Source organism: Marmota monax, unplaced genomic scaffold (assembly GCF_021218885.2).
Source record: "Marmota monax isolate L192 unplaced genomic scaffold, Marmota_monax_Labrador192_F-V1.1 WCK01_AAM20220418_F8-fsc00102, whole genome shotgun sequence".
Taxonomy (NCBI): domain Eukaryota; kingdom Metazoa; phylum Chordata; class Mammalia; order Rodentia; family Sciuridae; genus Marmota; species Marmota monax.
Window position 1 is genome coordinate 5,914,882 of NW_026692494.1, and position 15,521 is coordinate 5,930,402.

The 15,521-nt window shown below is 63.8% G+C and overlaps 1 protein-coding gene across 7 annotated transcripts in view; it reads left to right on the top strand.

Moving 5' to 3' along the window:
* The window catches only part of Tcf3 (transcription factor 3), a 28,484-nt gene extending 14,821 nt beyond the window's left edge, over positions 1 to 13,663 (top strand). The window contains exons 3-18 of one of the 7 annotated variants that reach the window (XM_046444278.2): positions 541 to 614; positions 740 to 818; positions 2,423 to 2,490; positions 3,525 to 3,657; positions 4,695 to 4,744; positions 5,806 to 5,908; positions 5,973 to 6,133; positions 6,203 to 6,335; positions 6,651 to 6,709; positions 6,787 to 6,865; positions 7,600 to 7,673; positions 7,872 to 8,027; positions 8,100 to 8,223; positions 10,074 to 10,209; positions 10,365 to 10,600; positions 13,060 to 13,663. In XM_046444278.2, coding sequence (XP_046300234.1) covers positions 541 to 614; positions 740 to 818; positions 2,423 to 2,490; positions 3,525 to 3,657; positions 4,695 to 4,744; positions 5,806 to 5,908; positions 5,973 to 6,133; positions 6,203 to 6,335; positions 6,651 to 6,709; positions 6,787 to 6,865; positions 7,600 to 7,673; positions 7,872 to 8,027; positions 8,100 to 8,223; positions 10,074 to 10,209; positions 10,365 to 10,600; positions 13,060 to 13,202 — 1,808 coding nt within the window. In that variant the 3' untranslated portion in view covers positions 13,203 to 13,663. Of the gene's footprint in view, positions 1 to 540; positions 615 to 739; positions 819 to 2,422; positions 2,491 to 3,524; positions 3,658 to 4,694; positions 4,745 to 5,805; positions 5,909 to 5,972; positions 6,134 to 6,202; positions 6,336 to 6,650; positions 6,710 to 6,786; positions 6,866 to 7,599; positions 7,674 to 7,871; positions 8,028 to 8,099; positions 8,224 to 10,073; positions 10,210 to 10,364; positions 10,601 to 12,608; positions 12,836 to 13,059 lie in introns of those variants that run through there. The other 6 variants (XM_046444284.2, XM_046444282.2, XM_046444283.2 and 3 more) reach the window with 6 other exon arrangements.
* Positions 13,664 to 15,521: the final 1,858 nt, after the last annotated feature.

A 15,521-nucleotide genomic window follows, 5' to 3' on the forward strand; every position in this document is an offset into this window, starting at 1 on the left:
AGCCTCAGGGAGCCAGGCACCCTGGGCTGTTGTCTGCCGCCCTGGGGGGGTAAGGGCCCTGCCCCACCCTGGGACAAGATCCTGTGGCCTGGTGGCTTGGCACCTGCCTGGGCCAGTGGTGTCTCTGGGCTCCTGCCTGAGGCCTGGGCTTGTGTCTGGCATGGAGCCGGTCCACCTCCCCTGGGTCAGCGCAGAGCTCAAAGCCCCGACAGGGCAGCCTTTGCTGGATTCCGTTCAATCCCATGTGACAAGGTGTCTCTGCAGACAGAGTCCACTTAGGACTGAGGGAGGTCCTGGGCTGGGGGAGAAGCTAGCATAGCAGTGGGGCCCGGGGTCTTCATGATGGGCAGGAGTTTGTGGAGTGACAGGTGGTAGGACTGCTACTGAGTGGCAGCCCTGAGCCCACCACGTCCCCAGGATTCCAGGGCGTTGGCTGTGAGGCGAACCCCTGGGTCCGTGTGGCCCTCTCCAGAGACACTGAGCACTGCAGGCTAGAGCCAGCAGGTCTGAAGTGGCCCCTGACTCCCTCTGGTCCTGCAGGCCTCGAGGACCGGCCCAGCTCAGGGTCCTGGGCCACCAGTGACCAGAACAACTCCTCCTTGGACCCCAGCCGGGTGAGGATCCCCTGTAGCCCCCGACCCTGGGTCCCCTCCCCTCAGTGAGGGTGGGTGGGAGGGACGTTGAGGGGGCTCTGGGGTGCAGGGTGGTGTCCTGGGCCCTCACCCCAGCCGTCTCCTAGGCCTACAGTGACAGCACCCACTTCAGCGAGTCCCACGGCAGCCTTTCTTCGTCCACATTCCTGGGACCCGGACTTGGAGGTGAGTGGGCAGTCAGGTGGACTGGCGGCAGCCTCAGGACTGGTCAGGGCACTGAACCCCGTGTGGGTGGACGGTCTGGACCCCTCCTGCTGGCTCTGCGGGGCAGGGGCCTGTGGTGGTGCCCACGGCAGTAGCTGTGGGTCTTGGCCACTTGGGAAGGTGGTGTATGGCCCCAGCAGCCAGAGTGGACAAAAAGTGGCCTTCAGGCCTGCTTTTGGCCAGGTGCTGACCAGGGCTGTGTCACGGGGGTAGGGATTCTTAGGCTGCAGCTGGCACGGCTGTCCCGTGGGGCTGGGGCTGTGGCTGGAGGCAGTCTGGTGACGGGTCGAGGCCCAGGGAGTCGGATGTGCTGCTGGCCTCTGGTGGTGACTGCTGCATGAGCTGCTTGGCCTCGGCCTCATGGCCAAGGGTACCCAGATGGGCAGTCCTCTGTTGCTGGTGTGGGTGGCCAAGTGGCCAGGGGTACAGCTGGGCACCCCCACCTTGTCCCAGCCAAGGGCTGCGAGGCCTGGCCCGCTGCGTGACCTGGGGTGGCCCTGCACCTGCAGCACACGGGCTTCCCCTCTTGCTCTTCCTCCTCCCGGCCTCCTCCTCAGCTTCCTGCTGGCGTGAGCGGGGCTGCGGGCAGCAGTGTCCAGAGCCCAGCTGTGTCCTGGCCGGGTCCTGCCTCCCCTGCCACGTGCCCTCTCGCAGCTGTGAACTTGGGCAGGGCAGGTGGGCTCCCAGGAACCCCCGCCCCAGGGTTCCTGTTGAGGAGCGGAGCAGGCCGCGACAGCGCCTGGTGCATCTGGAGCGCGGCGCTCTCAGCCGCTGCCCCTGGTCACCAGGTGAAGTGGGAGGAACGGCACTGACCTGGCACCTCTTCCCACGAGTCTAGGAGATGTTCTTTTACAGAAGTCGAGGGGTTTTGTTTTCTCCCAGTTGTAGATAGTTAACATCAGTGGACAAGTGTTCTGACGCCTGTTGAGAAGGTTCTTACTGCCCCTGCCTCCCACCCCTGCAATCAGGCATTTTCTGTGTCCAGTTTAAGCGCAAGGGGAACTTAGAAGGCTCAGGTGCCGAGTATTCCAGGGACGCTGCTTCAGGCGAGGCTGGATCCAGGCATCTGTGCAGTGCAGGAGCCTGGGGGGGGGGGGCGGGGGGGGGGGCTCTCAGTCCCCTACAGAGCTCCAGACTTTGCCTGCCTCTTCTCCCGGTGGCTCGACGCAGTGTCCAGGGTGGTGCCTGTGGCTAAGTGGGGCTCACATGTTGGTTTACAGAGGGACCACTGGCCAGCAGGCTGGGCTGCCCCCGAGCTGGGTGCTGGGCCTAATGGGCATCGTGTGCACACAGCACAGATCCCTGATGGGTCTGCCACTGGCGTCCCAGGGAGGTGGCACCATAGCCTTGAAGTGAAATGCCCTGAGCCAGGGAAGCACATGGTTCTCACGTGAGTGAGGGCAACAGGGCCTGGCGGTGGAGCTCAGCACTGTCCCCCAGGCTGGTGGCAGCACCTCCAGTTGTCAGGAGGCTCCAGCCCCCGTGTGGCCCCGCCCCCTGGTGCGCCCAGTGCCCCATGTCTGCGTTCCTCGGGGTCTGCCCCAGTGACCCTCCTTCCCCTGCAGGCAAGGGCGGTGAGCGAGGCGCCTACGCCACCTTCGGGAGAGATGCTGGTGTTGGCAGCTTGACTCAGGTGAGGGGTGAAGGTGGCCGGCCGAGCTGCCCTGTCCAGAGCCTGTGCTCGGCTCCGCCCTCCCCGCCCCCTTGTTCTCGTTTTTAGTTTTACAGGGTTCCTCGGGGTTCCTCGTCTCTGGGCCTCGAGGAGCTGCTGGTTGTGGGTGGGGACCCTGCTCCACGGCTCCCCGCTTAGGGTCTAGGCCAGGCCAAGCCACCCCCAAACCTGGCCGCCTGTGCCACTCGCAGGTGTAGCCCACCCAGGGGTTGCCCCAGCCCAGATGAAAACCTCACCCACATGGTTCTCACGTGAGTGAGGGCAACAGGGCCTGGTGGCCAGTTCAGTGGTCCCAGCCTGGCCTCCTGTCTCTGGGTCCCCTGGGAGACATCTATCCCCACACCCCCAGGAATTTCATTCTTGTCCCCACCACGTCCTCCCCAGTCCCAGGGTATAGCCTGGCCTGTCTGGGGTGGCTCCCCTAAGCTGCTGGACACCAGCCATGTGCAGGGGTCACACCTGCAGGCCTGCCAGGCCCCACAGGGCCCTGTACAGTGGGGACAGCCTACAGCGTTACTGCTGAGAGCAGAGCCTGGCAGAAGTGGGTTGCGAACCAGAGGCCAGTGGGGGAGGCTGCCCGCCCCAGCACCCCGCCGGGGCCAGGGCAAACAGGAGGCTGCTTGGTGGCCTGACACCCCAGGGGCAGAGGTCTGCCTCGACCCAGTGTGCAGAACCAAGCTGTTGGGGTAGGAAGGAAAGGACACAGGAAGAGTGACTCCCACGCCCAGCGGTGCCCAGCCGAGAGCCAGAGCGGGTGGCCATCGGATGCCAGCAGCCTTGAGCCATGCCCACAGCTGCAGCCCCTGGTGCCTTAGCTCAGAGAGTGGTGCCTGTGTTGCCCAAGCCAGGTCCCCAGCCAGCAGGAGAGCCCCCTGGCCCAAGGGCCGGGGCCACCCCAGACGTCTGGGTGACTTTGACCTTTTGTAGTTGATGGGTGTCTAACTGGCGTTGGCATGGGGAGTGGACAGTGACTCTGCCTCCTGCTGTCCCCGCAGGCCGGCTTCCTGCCTGGCGAGCTGGCCCTCGGCAGCCCCGGGCCACTGTCCCCCCCTGGCGGCAAGGGCAGCTCCCAGTATTATTCCTCCTACCCCAGCAACCCTCGGCGGAGAGCGGCAGACAGCGGCCTGGGTGAGTGGGACGGCCAGGCCTTGGAGGGCAGTAGCCAGGGCCATGCCAGGTCCTGACTGGGGTCTAGGCACGCAGGGTGGGAGGCACAGGCGTGAGCTGGCACAGAGTGGGCCTCCCTCTGCCTGAGGCCACGGACACTGGGCCGTGGCTCCCCGGACAGACCCGGGGCCGGTTCCCGGGACCCTCCAGACTGCTGGTCTCCGTGGGTCCTGGGCCTCTGTTTATGCCTCTCTGTCTGTGTGGCGCTGGAGATGGGGCCCAGGACCTGTGTGCTGGGCAGGCGCCAGCCACTGAGCCACCTGTCCTTGAGCATTTTGCTGGATTGTTCTCCAGCCCGCATGGCCCAGTGGCCCACGTCCACGTCCACCCAGGAGGTGGGCCTTGGCCCCTTTGAGCCTTCAGCACTGTGCCTGGGGACACTGAGTCAGCCAGACCAAGGGCTGTCCTGGGCCCCTGTAGGCAGCACAGGTGGCGGGCTCAGTCGCAGGGTGCACAGCAGTGGTTCTGGCCTTCGCTGCCCTGCAGGTGGAGAAAGTGCCCCAAGTGTCTTGCACACTCAGATGCTGCCGGGTGGGTGGGTGTGCCAGGATCTGGGGCCACAGTGTGGCTGAGAGGGACGGGCCTGGCACTTCAGAGCCAGCTCTGCCAAGTGTGTGCCCCTGCCAGACCCCTTGCCGGCCGCTGTGGGTTTCTGCGTCTTTAAACTCGTGTGGGTGGGCTCGAGGTCCCCTTCTTTCTGGCAGGACTGGGGATTGAACCCGCGTGCCGTGCCGCCAGCTGGCCCCAGCCCCACAGTCTTGGTTGGGCCTTTCACCCAGGCCTGACACTTGCCATCCTGCTGCCTCAGCCTCCTGAGTTGCTGGGGTGACAGGAGTGACCAGGTGCCCAGCCAAGGTGTCTGGCTTTTCCAAAGGGGTGATCTGAAGCTCTCTGCTCCGGGGCAGGAGCTGTTCCCATACCGGTCCCCAACAGCGACAAGGCGTCCAAGGGGCAGGAACGGTCGCTGAGGGGCATCTCTCATTTCTCTCTCTCAACAGAGGTGCAGCCCAAGAAGGCCCGGAAGGTTCCGCCTGGTCTTCCTTCCTCGGTGAGTGGTGGAGCAGAGGGAACCCCACTTGATGAACGCCCTTCCTTGCCCAGGGCTCGGGGCCACCCTGTCGGCAGCCAGACCTTGTGAGGTCCCAAGCTGTGCGTGCCTCTGCAGCCCGGAGCACGAGCATGAACACGTGGCCCGAAAAGCTACCCTAGGGCCCAGCCCTGGCCACAGGCCTCCCAGGGACAGTGGTCTGAGGCCTCCGTTCCAGTCTTGGCCTCGCGTGGCATAGGAGGGCAGGTTCCCGGCGAGGCCCCCTGGGCACGTGTGGGGCTCTGGGAGCCAGGCAGGAAGGTCCTCCTGGGCCCTCTCTAGGGCCTGTCCACCCTGTCTGCCCTGCGTCCCCACCCGCTGCCTGGTGGTTGGCTGGAGGCCAGGGCAGCAGATGGTGCGGGCCGGCCGCCCCCTGCCGGGCCCCTGCATCGTGTCAGGCTGGAAGGAGAGGTGTGTGCCCATTCCCTGCACCACCCAGCACCTCTGCCAGGGCCGGCCAGCGCCGGGCACCACCTCCAGCGGGTGCACCACCACCCTGGTCAGCATGAGTAGAGGCCAGGCACCTGCTGCCCTGGTCCAGGGCCCTCCTCCCTTGTCGGACCTATAACTGGGGTGGGGGCAAGCAGTGGGGACACAGGGAGGGAGGCCCAGGCCTACGGGTGCCAGGACCTCAGTCGGGCCTGGCGCTCTGGGGCTCTGCTTCGGAGCCACACCACGCTGCGGGGCAGAACGGAGCCCCTGGGGCCCTGGTCCAGCCCCGCTCACAGCCTGGTGTCCATGTCTCTGTTGGCCTGAAGTTCAGGAGCACCGGGGGTAGTGGTGGTGGGCCCTTTGCCGTAGCTGCCCTCTGGTGGCCAGGCATGGGGCTACGGGAGGACCCTAGCCGGGTGGCAGGAGAGCAGAGGGAATGGCCAGGGGGCTTTGGCAGGAGCGGAGTTGGCTGGAAAGGTGGCCCAGGCAGGAACCAGGACGCCCACAGCTCAGAGCCCGGCTGCAGTGTGCCTGGAAACGGCCGCGGGAGGGAGGCTGGACGACCAGTGCCTCTGTCCTTGAACCTGCAGGTGTACCCCCCCAGCTCCGGGGACGACTTTGGCAGGGACACAGCCGCCTACCCCTCTGCCAAGACCCCCAGCAGCGCCTACCCCGCCCCCTTCTACATGGCAGGTGGGTGGGGCTCGCCCGGGGTGGCTGGGGCCCTCGGTGCCCGTCTCACCTGTGCTCCCCACAGATGGCAGCCTGCACCCCTCGGCCGAGCTCTGGAGCACTCCTGGCCAGGCAGGCTTCGGGTCCATGCTGGGCAGCGGCTCGTCCCCCTTGCCCCTCACACCGGGCAGCAGTGGTCCTGTGGGCAGTAGCAGCTTCAGTAGCCTGCACCAGCATGAGCGCATGGTAGGCCTGGTTGGGCGGGTGGGCGGGCCGGCCTGGGTAGCACTGCCTGATCCCTCTGCTGTCCCCCAGGGCTACCAGCTGCATGGAGCAGAGGTCAATGGCGGGCTTCCAGCTGTGTCCACCTTCTCCTCAGCCCCCGGAGCGCCTTACAGCAGCGTCTCCAGCCACACGCCGCCTGTCAGTGCGACTGAGGGCCTCCTCGGTATGGCCACTCACGGGACACGGCCTCCCCGAGCTAGCCCAGCCGGGGATGCCTGGCAGGGCAGGCCCACAGGGTCAGCAATGGGTCCTTCGTCACCATGGCTTCCGCTGTTGGGGGTGGCCCCATGGGACATTGGAAGGACCCTAGAGTAGTGTCTTCCCCACTCCACCGCCAGGGACGCAGGGGCTGGGGGCCCAGTTCACTCCAAGTCCTGCTGCGGTCCCCAGGCCTCACCTCAGCGTGGCAGGTGTCATGGGGACTCCTCACACGGGACACCTGACCTCGAGGCTGGCCCTCGCCCCTTTCCACCCACAGGCTCCCGTGGGACCACGGCCGGCAGCTCTGGGGATGCCCTTGGGAAGGCGCTGGCCTCGGTGAGGTGTGGGGCCAGGGAGGCGGGCTGGGGACGCTGCAGGCCAGCCCGTGACCACCCCGCTCCTCTGCCCCTCAGATCTACTCCCCGGATCACTCCAGCAGCACCTTCTCACCCAGCCCCTCGACCCCTGTGGGCTCCCCGCAGGGCCTGCCAGGTAAGTGGGGGCCGGGGCCCACACAGGTCACGGGTTTGCTCTCCTGGGGTCTCGCAGCCTCGCGGGCTGAGGGGCTGGATGGGGCAGAGCCTGCTGTGAGCTGTGCCCTGAGCAGGCCAGGAGGGCTCCCTGGAGGTGGACTGCAGGTGTCCTCGAGCACACGAGAGGCCCTGTGTGAATGAGGCCCAGAGGTGGCACCTGGCGGCTCACACTGCAGCCACCGGGCCGGTGTGGAGGGTCTGCGTCCAGGAGCCAGGCCACCCTCTGGCTCAGACCTGTGCCTGCTGTTGTTTGCTGTCCTGATGGAGAGTGGGTGGTGCCAGCTGTGGCCCGTGCCACCTCTGTCCTTGCACAAGAGGAAGTGAGTGCTCGGGGCTCTGGCTGGCCTGGGTGGTTGTGCCAACATTACCCCTGGTCCTCGTCTCTGCCTATGAGAAACCTCAGGAACCCAGGCTTTTCCTGGACCTGTCCAGTCTCTCCTGGAGCTAACCACTTCCCCTACTGCTGCTGGAGCTCAGAGCGCGTGGGGCAGGATATGGAAGCGCCTCCCTCCGAGGCACTGGCTGCTGCTGGAAGCAGGCGGGCTTGGCGGGCCTGCTGGCTAGGGCCCGATGGGGCCGAGATGCCCTCCTTGTGCTTTTGTTTGCGTAGGGCATCCCCAAGTGGCCACCCTGAGCCTTAGAGGATACCCAGCTGTTGGGAATGCCCCATTCACACATCTCCTGCCTTTCCAGGGACGTCGCAGTGGCCCCGAGCAGGGGCCCCCGGTGCCTTATCGCCCAGCTATGACGGGGGTCTCCCCGGCCTGGTGAGTGACCCTGCCCTGCCGTGGGGGTGGGTGGCCTGTCTGTCCTGTCCCCAGGCAGCAGGACTGTAGGGGACAGCAGCCCTGTGACCAGGAGATGCTTGTGAGGAGGGGTCTGGGCTGGAGGTGGGTGGGGCCCCCCAGTGTGCAGAGCTCCTGGGCAGACGGCAGCGGCCCCCACACCCTCCTTGTGCCCCACAGAGCAAGATGGAAGACCACCTGGACGAGGCCATCCACGTGCTTCGCAGCCACGCCGTGGGCACAGCCAGCGACGTACATGGGCTGCTGCCTGGCCCCGGGACACTGGCCTCTGGTTTCGCGGGCCCCTTGCCACTGGGTGGTCGGCACGCTGGCCTGGTGAGCCTCGGGCAGGGTTGGGGGGTGGGGCTGGGGCCAGCCACGTTGACGTCACCCCTGCCCCGTCTGCAGGTTGGGGGCAGCCACCCTGAAGACGGACTTGCGGGCAGCACCAGCCTCTTGCACAACCACACTGCACTGCCCAGCCAGCCTGGCACCCTGCCTGACCTTCCGCGGCCGCCTGACTCCTACAGTGGTGAGTCCAGGCACCAGACTGCTTGTCCCCCCACCCCTGCCCCCACCCCACTGCTGTCCTCTGTAGTGCGGGCTTGGATAGTCCAGGGACGGTGCTGCCAGGGGCCAGGCAGTCTGCCCAGCCTGAGCAGAGCTGCGGTGTGGCCCCGTTGCCCTGCCAGATGTCCGAGGTGGCCACGGACGCGGGATTCCAGGGCCCCATGTGCTGCTGAGGACGCTGTGGCAGGAGGTTGCACCTGGCGCCCAGAGGGCGGGGGGCTTGCGTTGCTCCTCAGGTGGGACTCCTGGGGGCATCTGGGGACACCGGCTGCTGGTGGGTGTTGTTGGGGGGAGCAGGGCTGGCACAGGCCTCTCAGCACGTGACGTGGTGGCCCTGCCTTGACCACCTGGGTACCCGGTGCTGTTGTGGGCAGTGAGCGGGAGACTGGGGAACAGACCAGGTGCGGGCCGATTGCAGGCAGGACTGAAGGCTGGGGCCCGCCAGGCTGCTGGAGCCCAGGAAGGGAGGACCTGGGCCGCCCTCCAGGACTGGACCTGCTTGGGATTCAGGGGCGCCCTCCGGTGGCCATGTCATGGGCCTGGCGGGAGAACCACCCAGTGTGTGCCCACAGTGCTGGGGCAGCCCTGGCCTTAGTCCCACCTCCCTAGGGTCCTGTCCTGTCCCTTCCCTCCCTGGGTTTTTTGAACCCCAGGACATTTCCACAGCTGCCATTTCAATTGCAGCATCTCGGGGAGAGTCCGGGGTGGAGGCCCTGAGACCAGGCACTCTGCTGCTCTAGTGTTTGAACGCCGCGGCCATGGTGTCGTACAGGCTTGGTCTGCACCTGGTTCCTGACGTGCCTGTCCATGCAAGGCACGTCCCAATGTGCAGCTCCATTCTGGCCTCACCGGGTTGAACGGTGTTTCTTGATTTGGTGAAGGAGGCTCCCTGGGCTGGGGACACAGCTCGGCTGGCAGAGGGCTCGCCTTGCATGCCCACAGCCTGGGTTCCACCCCAGCTCCACAGAAGGGGAGAACAGGGACGGCTCTGCCTGCAGAGCCCCTGTCTGGGCTGGGCCCCTGTTTTCTGGACTTGTCCTCCCATTGCATTGACCCGAGGCGCTCTGCGTGTTTTGGAGAGCAGTCCATTACTGGCTAAGGAGGTCAGGCATGTTGTCTGCCTGTGACACTTTCATTCTGGTGGATTCTGGTCATTTTGAGCCGGGTCCCCTGGTGCCTGCCTGTCTTCTCATTGTCTGGGCATCTGAGGCCGGGAGAGGAGCTCGGGCCCAGCGCGGCCGTGCAGGAAGACCTCACACACACATTTCTAAATGTGGATACCGCTCAGTGTGCGGGCTCAGGGATGCCTGCAGTGCCATCCCCGCTGTCAGCCTCCGCCTCCGCCTCCACCCGCCCTCCCTGCCCCCTGCCCCCTGCCCCCTGCCCTGAAGTGCCTCCCCCTGTTTTTCATTTAATAATGGTTTCCTCCCCAGAAAAGCTCTTTAGTTGGCTTTTTGTTGGTGGGTTAGGCCCCGTGGGTGCTGGGCAAGTGCTCCACCACTGCGCTGGCCGCGGGTCCAGGATTCCCAGGACCTGTTCACCTGCCCCCTCCTGAGAGTCCCGAAGCCACGTTTCCCCAGGCGGCTCTGTTCTGGTGGAACTGGTGCCTCTGGTGTGGGTAGAGGCCCAGCCCTGGGTGGTTGGTGTGTCGCGGTTTTCTGTTTTGTTGTTGTGGTGGTGGTCATCGTCATTGTCGCTGTTGTTTTTCCTTGAGATCCAAGACCTATGACAGGAGCGTCAAAGGGGCTGGTCAGGTAGTCTTGGAGGCCACTGCTGTCCCGGCCGCAGCCTTTGATGCCAGTCCTATTGCAGGACTTGGGCGAGCAGGAGCTGCGGTGGTCACCGGCGAGATCAAGCGCGAGGAGAAGGAGGACGAAGAGAACACTTCGGTGGCGGACAACTCGGAGGAGGAGAAGAAGGAGCTGAAGGGCCCCCGCACGCGGACCAGGTGCCAGCCCGCCCCGCCCCGCCCCTTGCCGCACACGCACTCGGCCGCGCACACACACTCGGCAGCGCACACGCACTCCGTCCACGCGAGGGTCGCGGGCCGCGCCCGCCCCCTCCTCACTGTCTCCCTTGGCCCCCGGCCCCCCTCCCCCGTAGCCCAGACGAGGACGAGGACGACCTTCTCCCCCCAGAGCAGAAGGCCGAGCGGGAGAAGGAGCGCCGGGTGGCCAATAACGCCCGCGAGCGGCTGCGGGTCCGGGACATCAATGAGGCATTTAAGGAGCTGGGGCGCATGTGCCAGCTGCACCTCAACAGTGAGAAGCCCCAGACCAAACTGCTCATCCTGCACCAGGCCGTGTCGGTCATCCTCAACCTGGAGCAGCAAGTGCGAGGTCAGTGGGGCGCGGCCACCAGCGCCCAGCGCGCCGCCCCCTCCCGCGCTCCGCCCTTGCTCGCTCTCCCTTCCTGGCGCCAACCCTCCCTTCGCAGTGACTTCCTAACCACTCTCGCTTCCTGGAGCCAGCCCCCTGTTCCCTGCAAGGACCTTCCCCCTGCTGACCAGGTCCAGCCCTGGGATGGGAGGGTCGGACTCTGGGACTGGGTAGTGCAGACCTGGCTATTTTGCTCATGGCTGTCTCCTTAGCCCAGGGGCCACAGCCCACCCAACCCCCTCCTCAGGAAGCCTAGAGCCTAGCTCTCAGGGCCAGCGTGCCCTGGAGCCCGGAGGCCAAGCTGGCATCTAAACCACTCTTGGCCATTTGGCTTAAGCAGATGAGTCCTTGACCCCACTCCTCTGGCTCAGTTTCCCTGTCTGCAGGGGGGCGGCCACCAGGGCTGGGTGAGGAAGGTGAAGGCCCATCCCATTCCCAGTGGCCCAGTGCCCACTGCTGCTGGCAGCTGCTTCCCTAACCTCTTCTGCTCCTGTGTGGCCCTGTTAACCCTTTCTTTCCTGCAGCACTGTCGCTTGGACCGGAGCCAGAGTCCCGGCCCGGCCACTGTCCCCTCAGCTCTGAGTTTCCACGTCTCCATGGCGGTGTGCACGTCCTGCCCACGTGCCCAAGCCCACCTCTCTGCTCTCTGCCTCTTGCTGTCCCCTCCACCCCAGCCCTGCGTCCTCTGCTCCCCACTGGTGGCCCCTCCTCACCTCGCACTTGCTGCCCAACCCCAGGATGGCCGTGGCTGCAGCCCAGAGCCTTTCCTCTCCCCAAGCCTGCCAGGCCTGTGGGAAGAAAGGGACCGGGGCTTGCCAGCCTCTGGTTCAGTTTGGTCTGCGCGCTTGTCCTGGCCCCAGGCCGCTGCCTCCCGAGGGATCCACCCAGGCCCCGGGAGGCAGGGGGCAGGGAGGCAGGGAGGCAGGGAGTGGGGGAGGGCAGCCCTCCCCCAGAGGAGCAAGAAAGGCCTCTCCAGGAGCCCTGGTCAGATTCAGGCTCCCTGCTTGTGATGTCGGTGGGCCGCGCCTTCCTCTGTGTTCGTCTCAGCCAGTCAGAGCAGCAGGGTTCATGGGTGATTGGCACCCACTGTCCTAAGAAGGAAACCAAGGCGTGGGAAGTGAGGTCTTGGGTCCAGACCACACAGCGCGTTGGGTCTGGGCCAGGACTGCACCCTGGCAGGTGGTCATCTGGTCTGCTCCAGACTCTGGCCTGGCCAGGGGCTCAGTGCTGAGCCTGGTGCCCTCTGGCCCAGGAACTTGGAACCCCTGCTTCACCCAGAGGCAGCTCCTTCGAAGGGCTCAGAGCTGAGGGCCCCTCCGGCCCAGCCAGGGGCAGCCAGAGTCCACCAAGGGAACACGCGCATCTCAGGGGCTTTTTGGAGTGGGGGGGATCTCAGGGTGAACTGTTTCGCTTCCCACGGGCCTGACCCCCTGGCCAGGCCATGCTGTGCTAGTGCGCCGTCACCCGGCAGGCACTGCTCTTGTGGGAAGGTCGTCGTCTTGGGAGGAGTGGCCAGGAGGGGTGGTGGAGTAGCCAGGGTTCAGTGTCCTCAGCTGGGAAGCCAGGGCCTCCCGTCATGTTGGTAGCTGGGGACAGTCAGGCCTTGGTCCTTCTCCACACACAGCCTAGACTCTAGTTGGGTCTGAGGGGCACAGCCACAAGCCTCCGAGGTCACACCCCTGTGGGTGTGAATACACTCTCCTCCACCACCACCAGCCATCACCCACATGCCGTCCCACACTAGCTGTTACCACACGAACACCGTCACCCTCAGCTACACCAGCATCGTCACCCTCACAGCTGTGCACCAATAGCCTTTGCCTGCCCTATGCCAACACCAGATGTCACCTGCGCTAGGCCAGCACTGGCCTGTCACGCGCACACACAGCCAGCTGCACCCTCTCCACGCCTGGCCCTACCCGGCCTGCCCAGGCTGGACACTAATAGAGGCCCCGGTGCTGTGACCCAGCAGTACAGAAGAGGTGCTGTCCTTGGAGGAGAAGGACCTGAGGGACCGGGAGAGGCGCATGGCCAATAACGCGCGGGAGCGGGTGCGTGTGCGGGACATTAACGAGGCCTTCCGGGAGCTGGGGCGCATGTGCCAGCTGCACCTCAAGTCGGACAAGGCGCAGACCAAGCTGCTCATCCTGCAGCAGGCCGTGCAGGTCATCCTGGGCCTGGAGCAGCAGGTGCGAGGTAGGACCCCAGGCCGGCCTCCCCCCCTGCAGACCTGGGTCCTGGGCAGGTCTGGGCCCACGGCCCTCCTGTGGCCGCAGCAGGACCCTGCCGTCCCTGACACCTGGACTCCTGGCCCCGACAGCCCTCTCACCCAGGAGACAGAGGCGTGCAGGCCCTGCCCACCCTGCAGTGCTCGTGGCCCTCTGGGGACCCTCTTCCCACAGCCCTCTCCCTCTCCCCAGAGCGGAACCTGAACCCCAAGGCGGCTTGCCTGAAGCGGCGAGAGGAGGAGAAGGTGTCAGGCGTTGTCGGAGACCCCCAGATGGTGCTCTCAGGCGCCCACCCTGGCTTGAGCGAGGCCCACAACCCTGCCGGGCACATGTGAGGATGGCCCCGCTGGACGAGGGACCAGCTCACTCTCCTGCTCTAGGATTGGGGTGCATGGAGCAACATGGCCACCCTTGAGCCAGGAGCACCCACCGGGCTCTGAAGGGGATGCCTGGTGGCCCTGCCTGCTCCACCCCCAGCTGCCCACCTCCCTGCTGCGGATCCGGAAATCCATCTTGGCTCCGTGATGGGCCACAGGAGCGTTGGTGGGGGGCTTGAGCGAAACCAGAAAGCAAGCAACAAAATACACTTTGTCAGAAAGAAGAAAATTATGCCTTAACTATGTAAAACGTGGAAGAACCGAAACTCTTCACTCCGTCGAGGGTGATGCTGTGCAAACCTGGCTTGTTCTTCAGAAGCCACCAGCAAATCGTGCCTAAGCATAATATTTTTTTTAAGGAAAATAAAAAAGAACATTAGTTATGAGATTTTTTTAATGTAGAAGAAAATTAGTAAGGAGGATGCCTTCTGTCTTTTTTTTTAAGCTTTTTTTTGCATATGTTTTGTAAGCAATTTTTTTTTTTTTTTTTTTGGTATAAAAGTCTTGTCTCGCTGTTTCTAGACGTGAGCAGTGCCTTTCATGATCAACCAGATTATTAAAAGTCCTATCAAGACCAGCGTCGACCTGCGGTTCACCTCCCCACACCCTCTGGCAGCTGTGCTCAGCAGGGCTCCGTCCACCTCTCTCCTCGGGGTGGCTCAACCTGGCTCTCCCCACCTGCCTTATCCCCAAGGCTCTGTGCCATCTCCCTGGGGACCCAGCACATCTTTAAAATAAGGGGTTCTATGTGGGGGGCGCTGGGGTTGAACCCAGAGCCTTATGCGTGCAAGGCCGTATCCATGTACCTGCAACTGAGCCATGTCCCCAGCTTGAGACGGGGTTCTTTGGGACTAATGACATCTTGCATGGAGGCCACAGCCCAGGAGGATGGTGTTGGCAGCCACAGCTTGTTCTCTGGGTTGGCAGAGGGGCTGCTGCCTGGGAGTCTGGAACAGGACAAGCTCCCTCCCCGCTTTGGCCCTTGGCCACATTACAAATGGCCACCCTGGTGTGGACAGATGGCCGGAGCTTATCCAGGAGTATGCTATGGCTGCGCCAGCTTCCCTCAACCCAATGCTGTGTAGTGAGGCGCAGGAGGGTTCCTGTGCCCAAGAAAGTCGCCCTGGGGCCCACCTGCCTCCTGGTCACTCACCCAGGCTCACCATGCACTGTTTCTTGGTCTCCTGTCAGCAGCTGGGGAAACCAGTTGGTCCTGGCTGGCACGGGACTGTCCCGGGTCCAAAACAGCATCTCAGCCCCCACAGTCCCAGATGTGTCACTTGTCCAACCATGGGGTAACCTCCCTTCTGGAACCCAGTTGTCTGCATTCTGCACTCCAGCATCCTGGGTACCCCCAATTGCTCCTGAGACCGCTGGGGACCTGGGCCCCAGGGCAAGGCCTGGAGACCCAAGGGCACAGGGGTGGTCTAGTGGCCTGGCTTTGGGAACTCCTGTGTGCCTTGGTGACTTGGGAGCTCCCTCATGGGAAGCCAGCCTCGGTTTACCCTTTATTTGCCTCTAGTCCTGCCCATGGGTCCAGTGGGCAGTGGCTGAGGAGACCCTGAGGTCTCGTCCGATTTCCAAGCTGAGATTAGCCCAGCATGAGAGGAAACACCATGGTGGGAGGGGAAGGTCCACTGCTACAGGTGAGACCCTTGGCATAAGGGGATTTTGTTTGGGGGGAGCTTTGTTGTCTGCTTTTCTATACCAGGTGTTGAACCAGGTGTGATCAACCACTCAGCCCCAGCCCTTTTAGACCAAGTTGCTAAGGCTGGTTTTGAACTTGCATCCTCCTGCCTCAGTCCCGCAAGCTGCTGGGGTGACAGGTGTGCACTTCTAGAATACCTGGCAGAAACAACTGGGTTTTTAAAAAAAATTTTAGGAGCTGGGATTGTGGCTCAGTGGTACAGCACTTGCCTAGCATGTGTGAGGCACATGTTTAATTCTCAGCACCACATAGAAATAAATGAATAAAGTGGGGGTCCATCAACAACTAAAATATTTTTAAGGAAAACAAATTTATAGCCCAGCTACTCTGGAGGCTGAGGCAGGAGGATCCCAAGTTGGAGGGTTGGAGGTCATCCTGGGGACCCTATTTCAAAATAAAAAATAAAACAGGCTGGGGACACAGCTCAGTGGCAGAGCACTTGCCCTGGGCCCAGTACCACGAAAAACATTGTTTTTTGGCTCAGTTGGCTAGATTGAGATTTTTAAAGGATCCTGTCTGGAGTGGATTTGGAGCCCTGTCCTGTTCATAACACCTCTGATGTTGGCCAT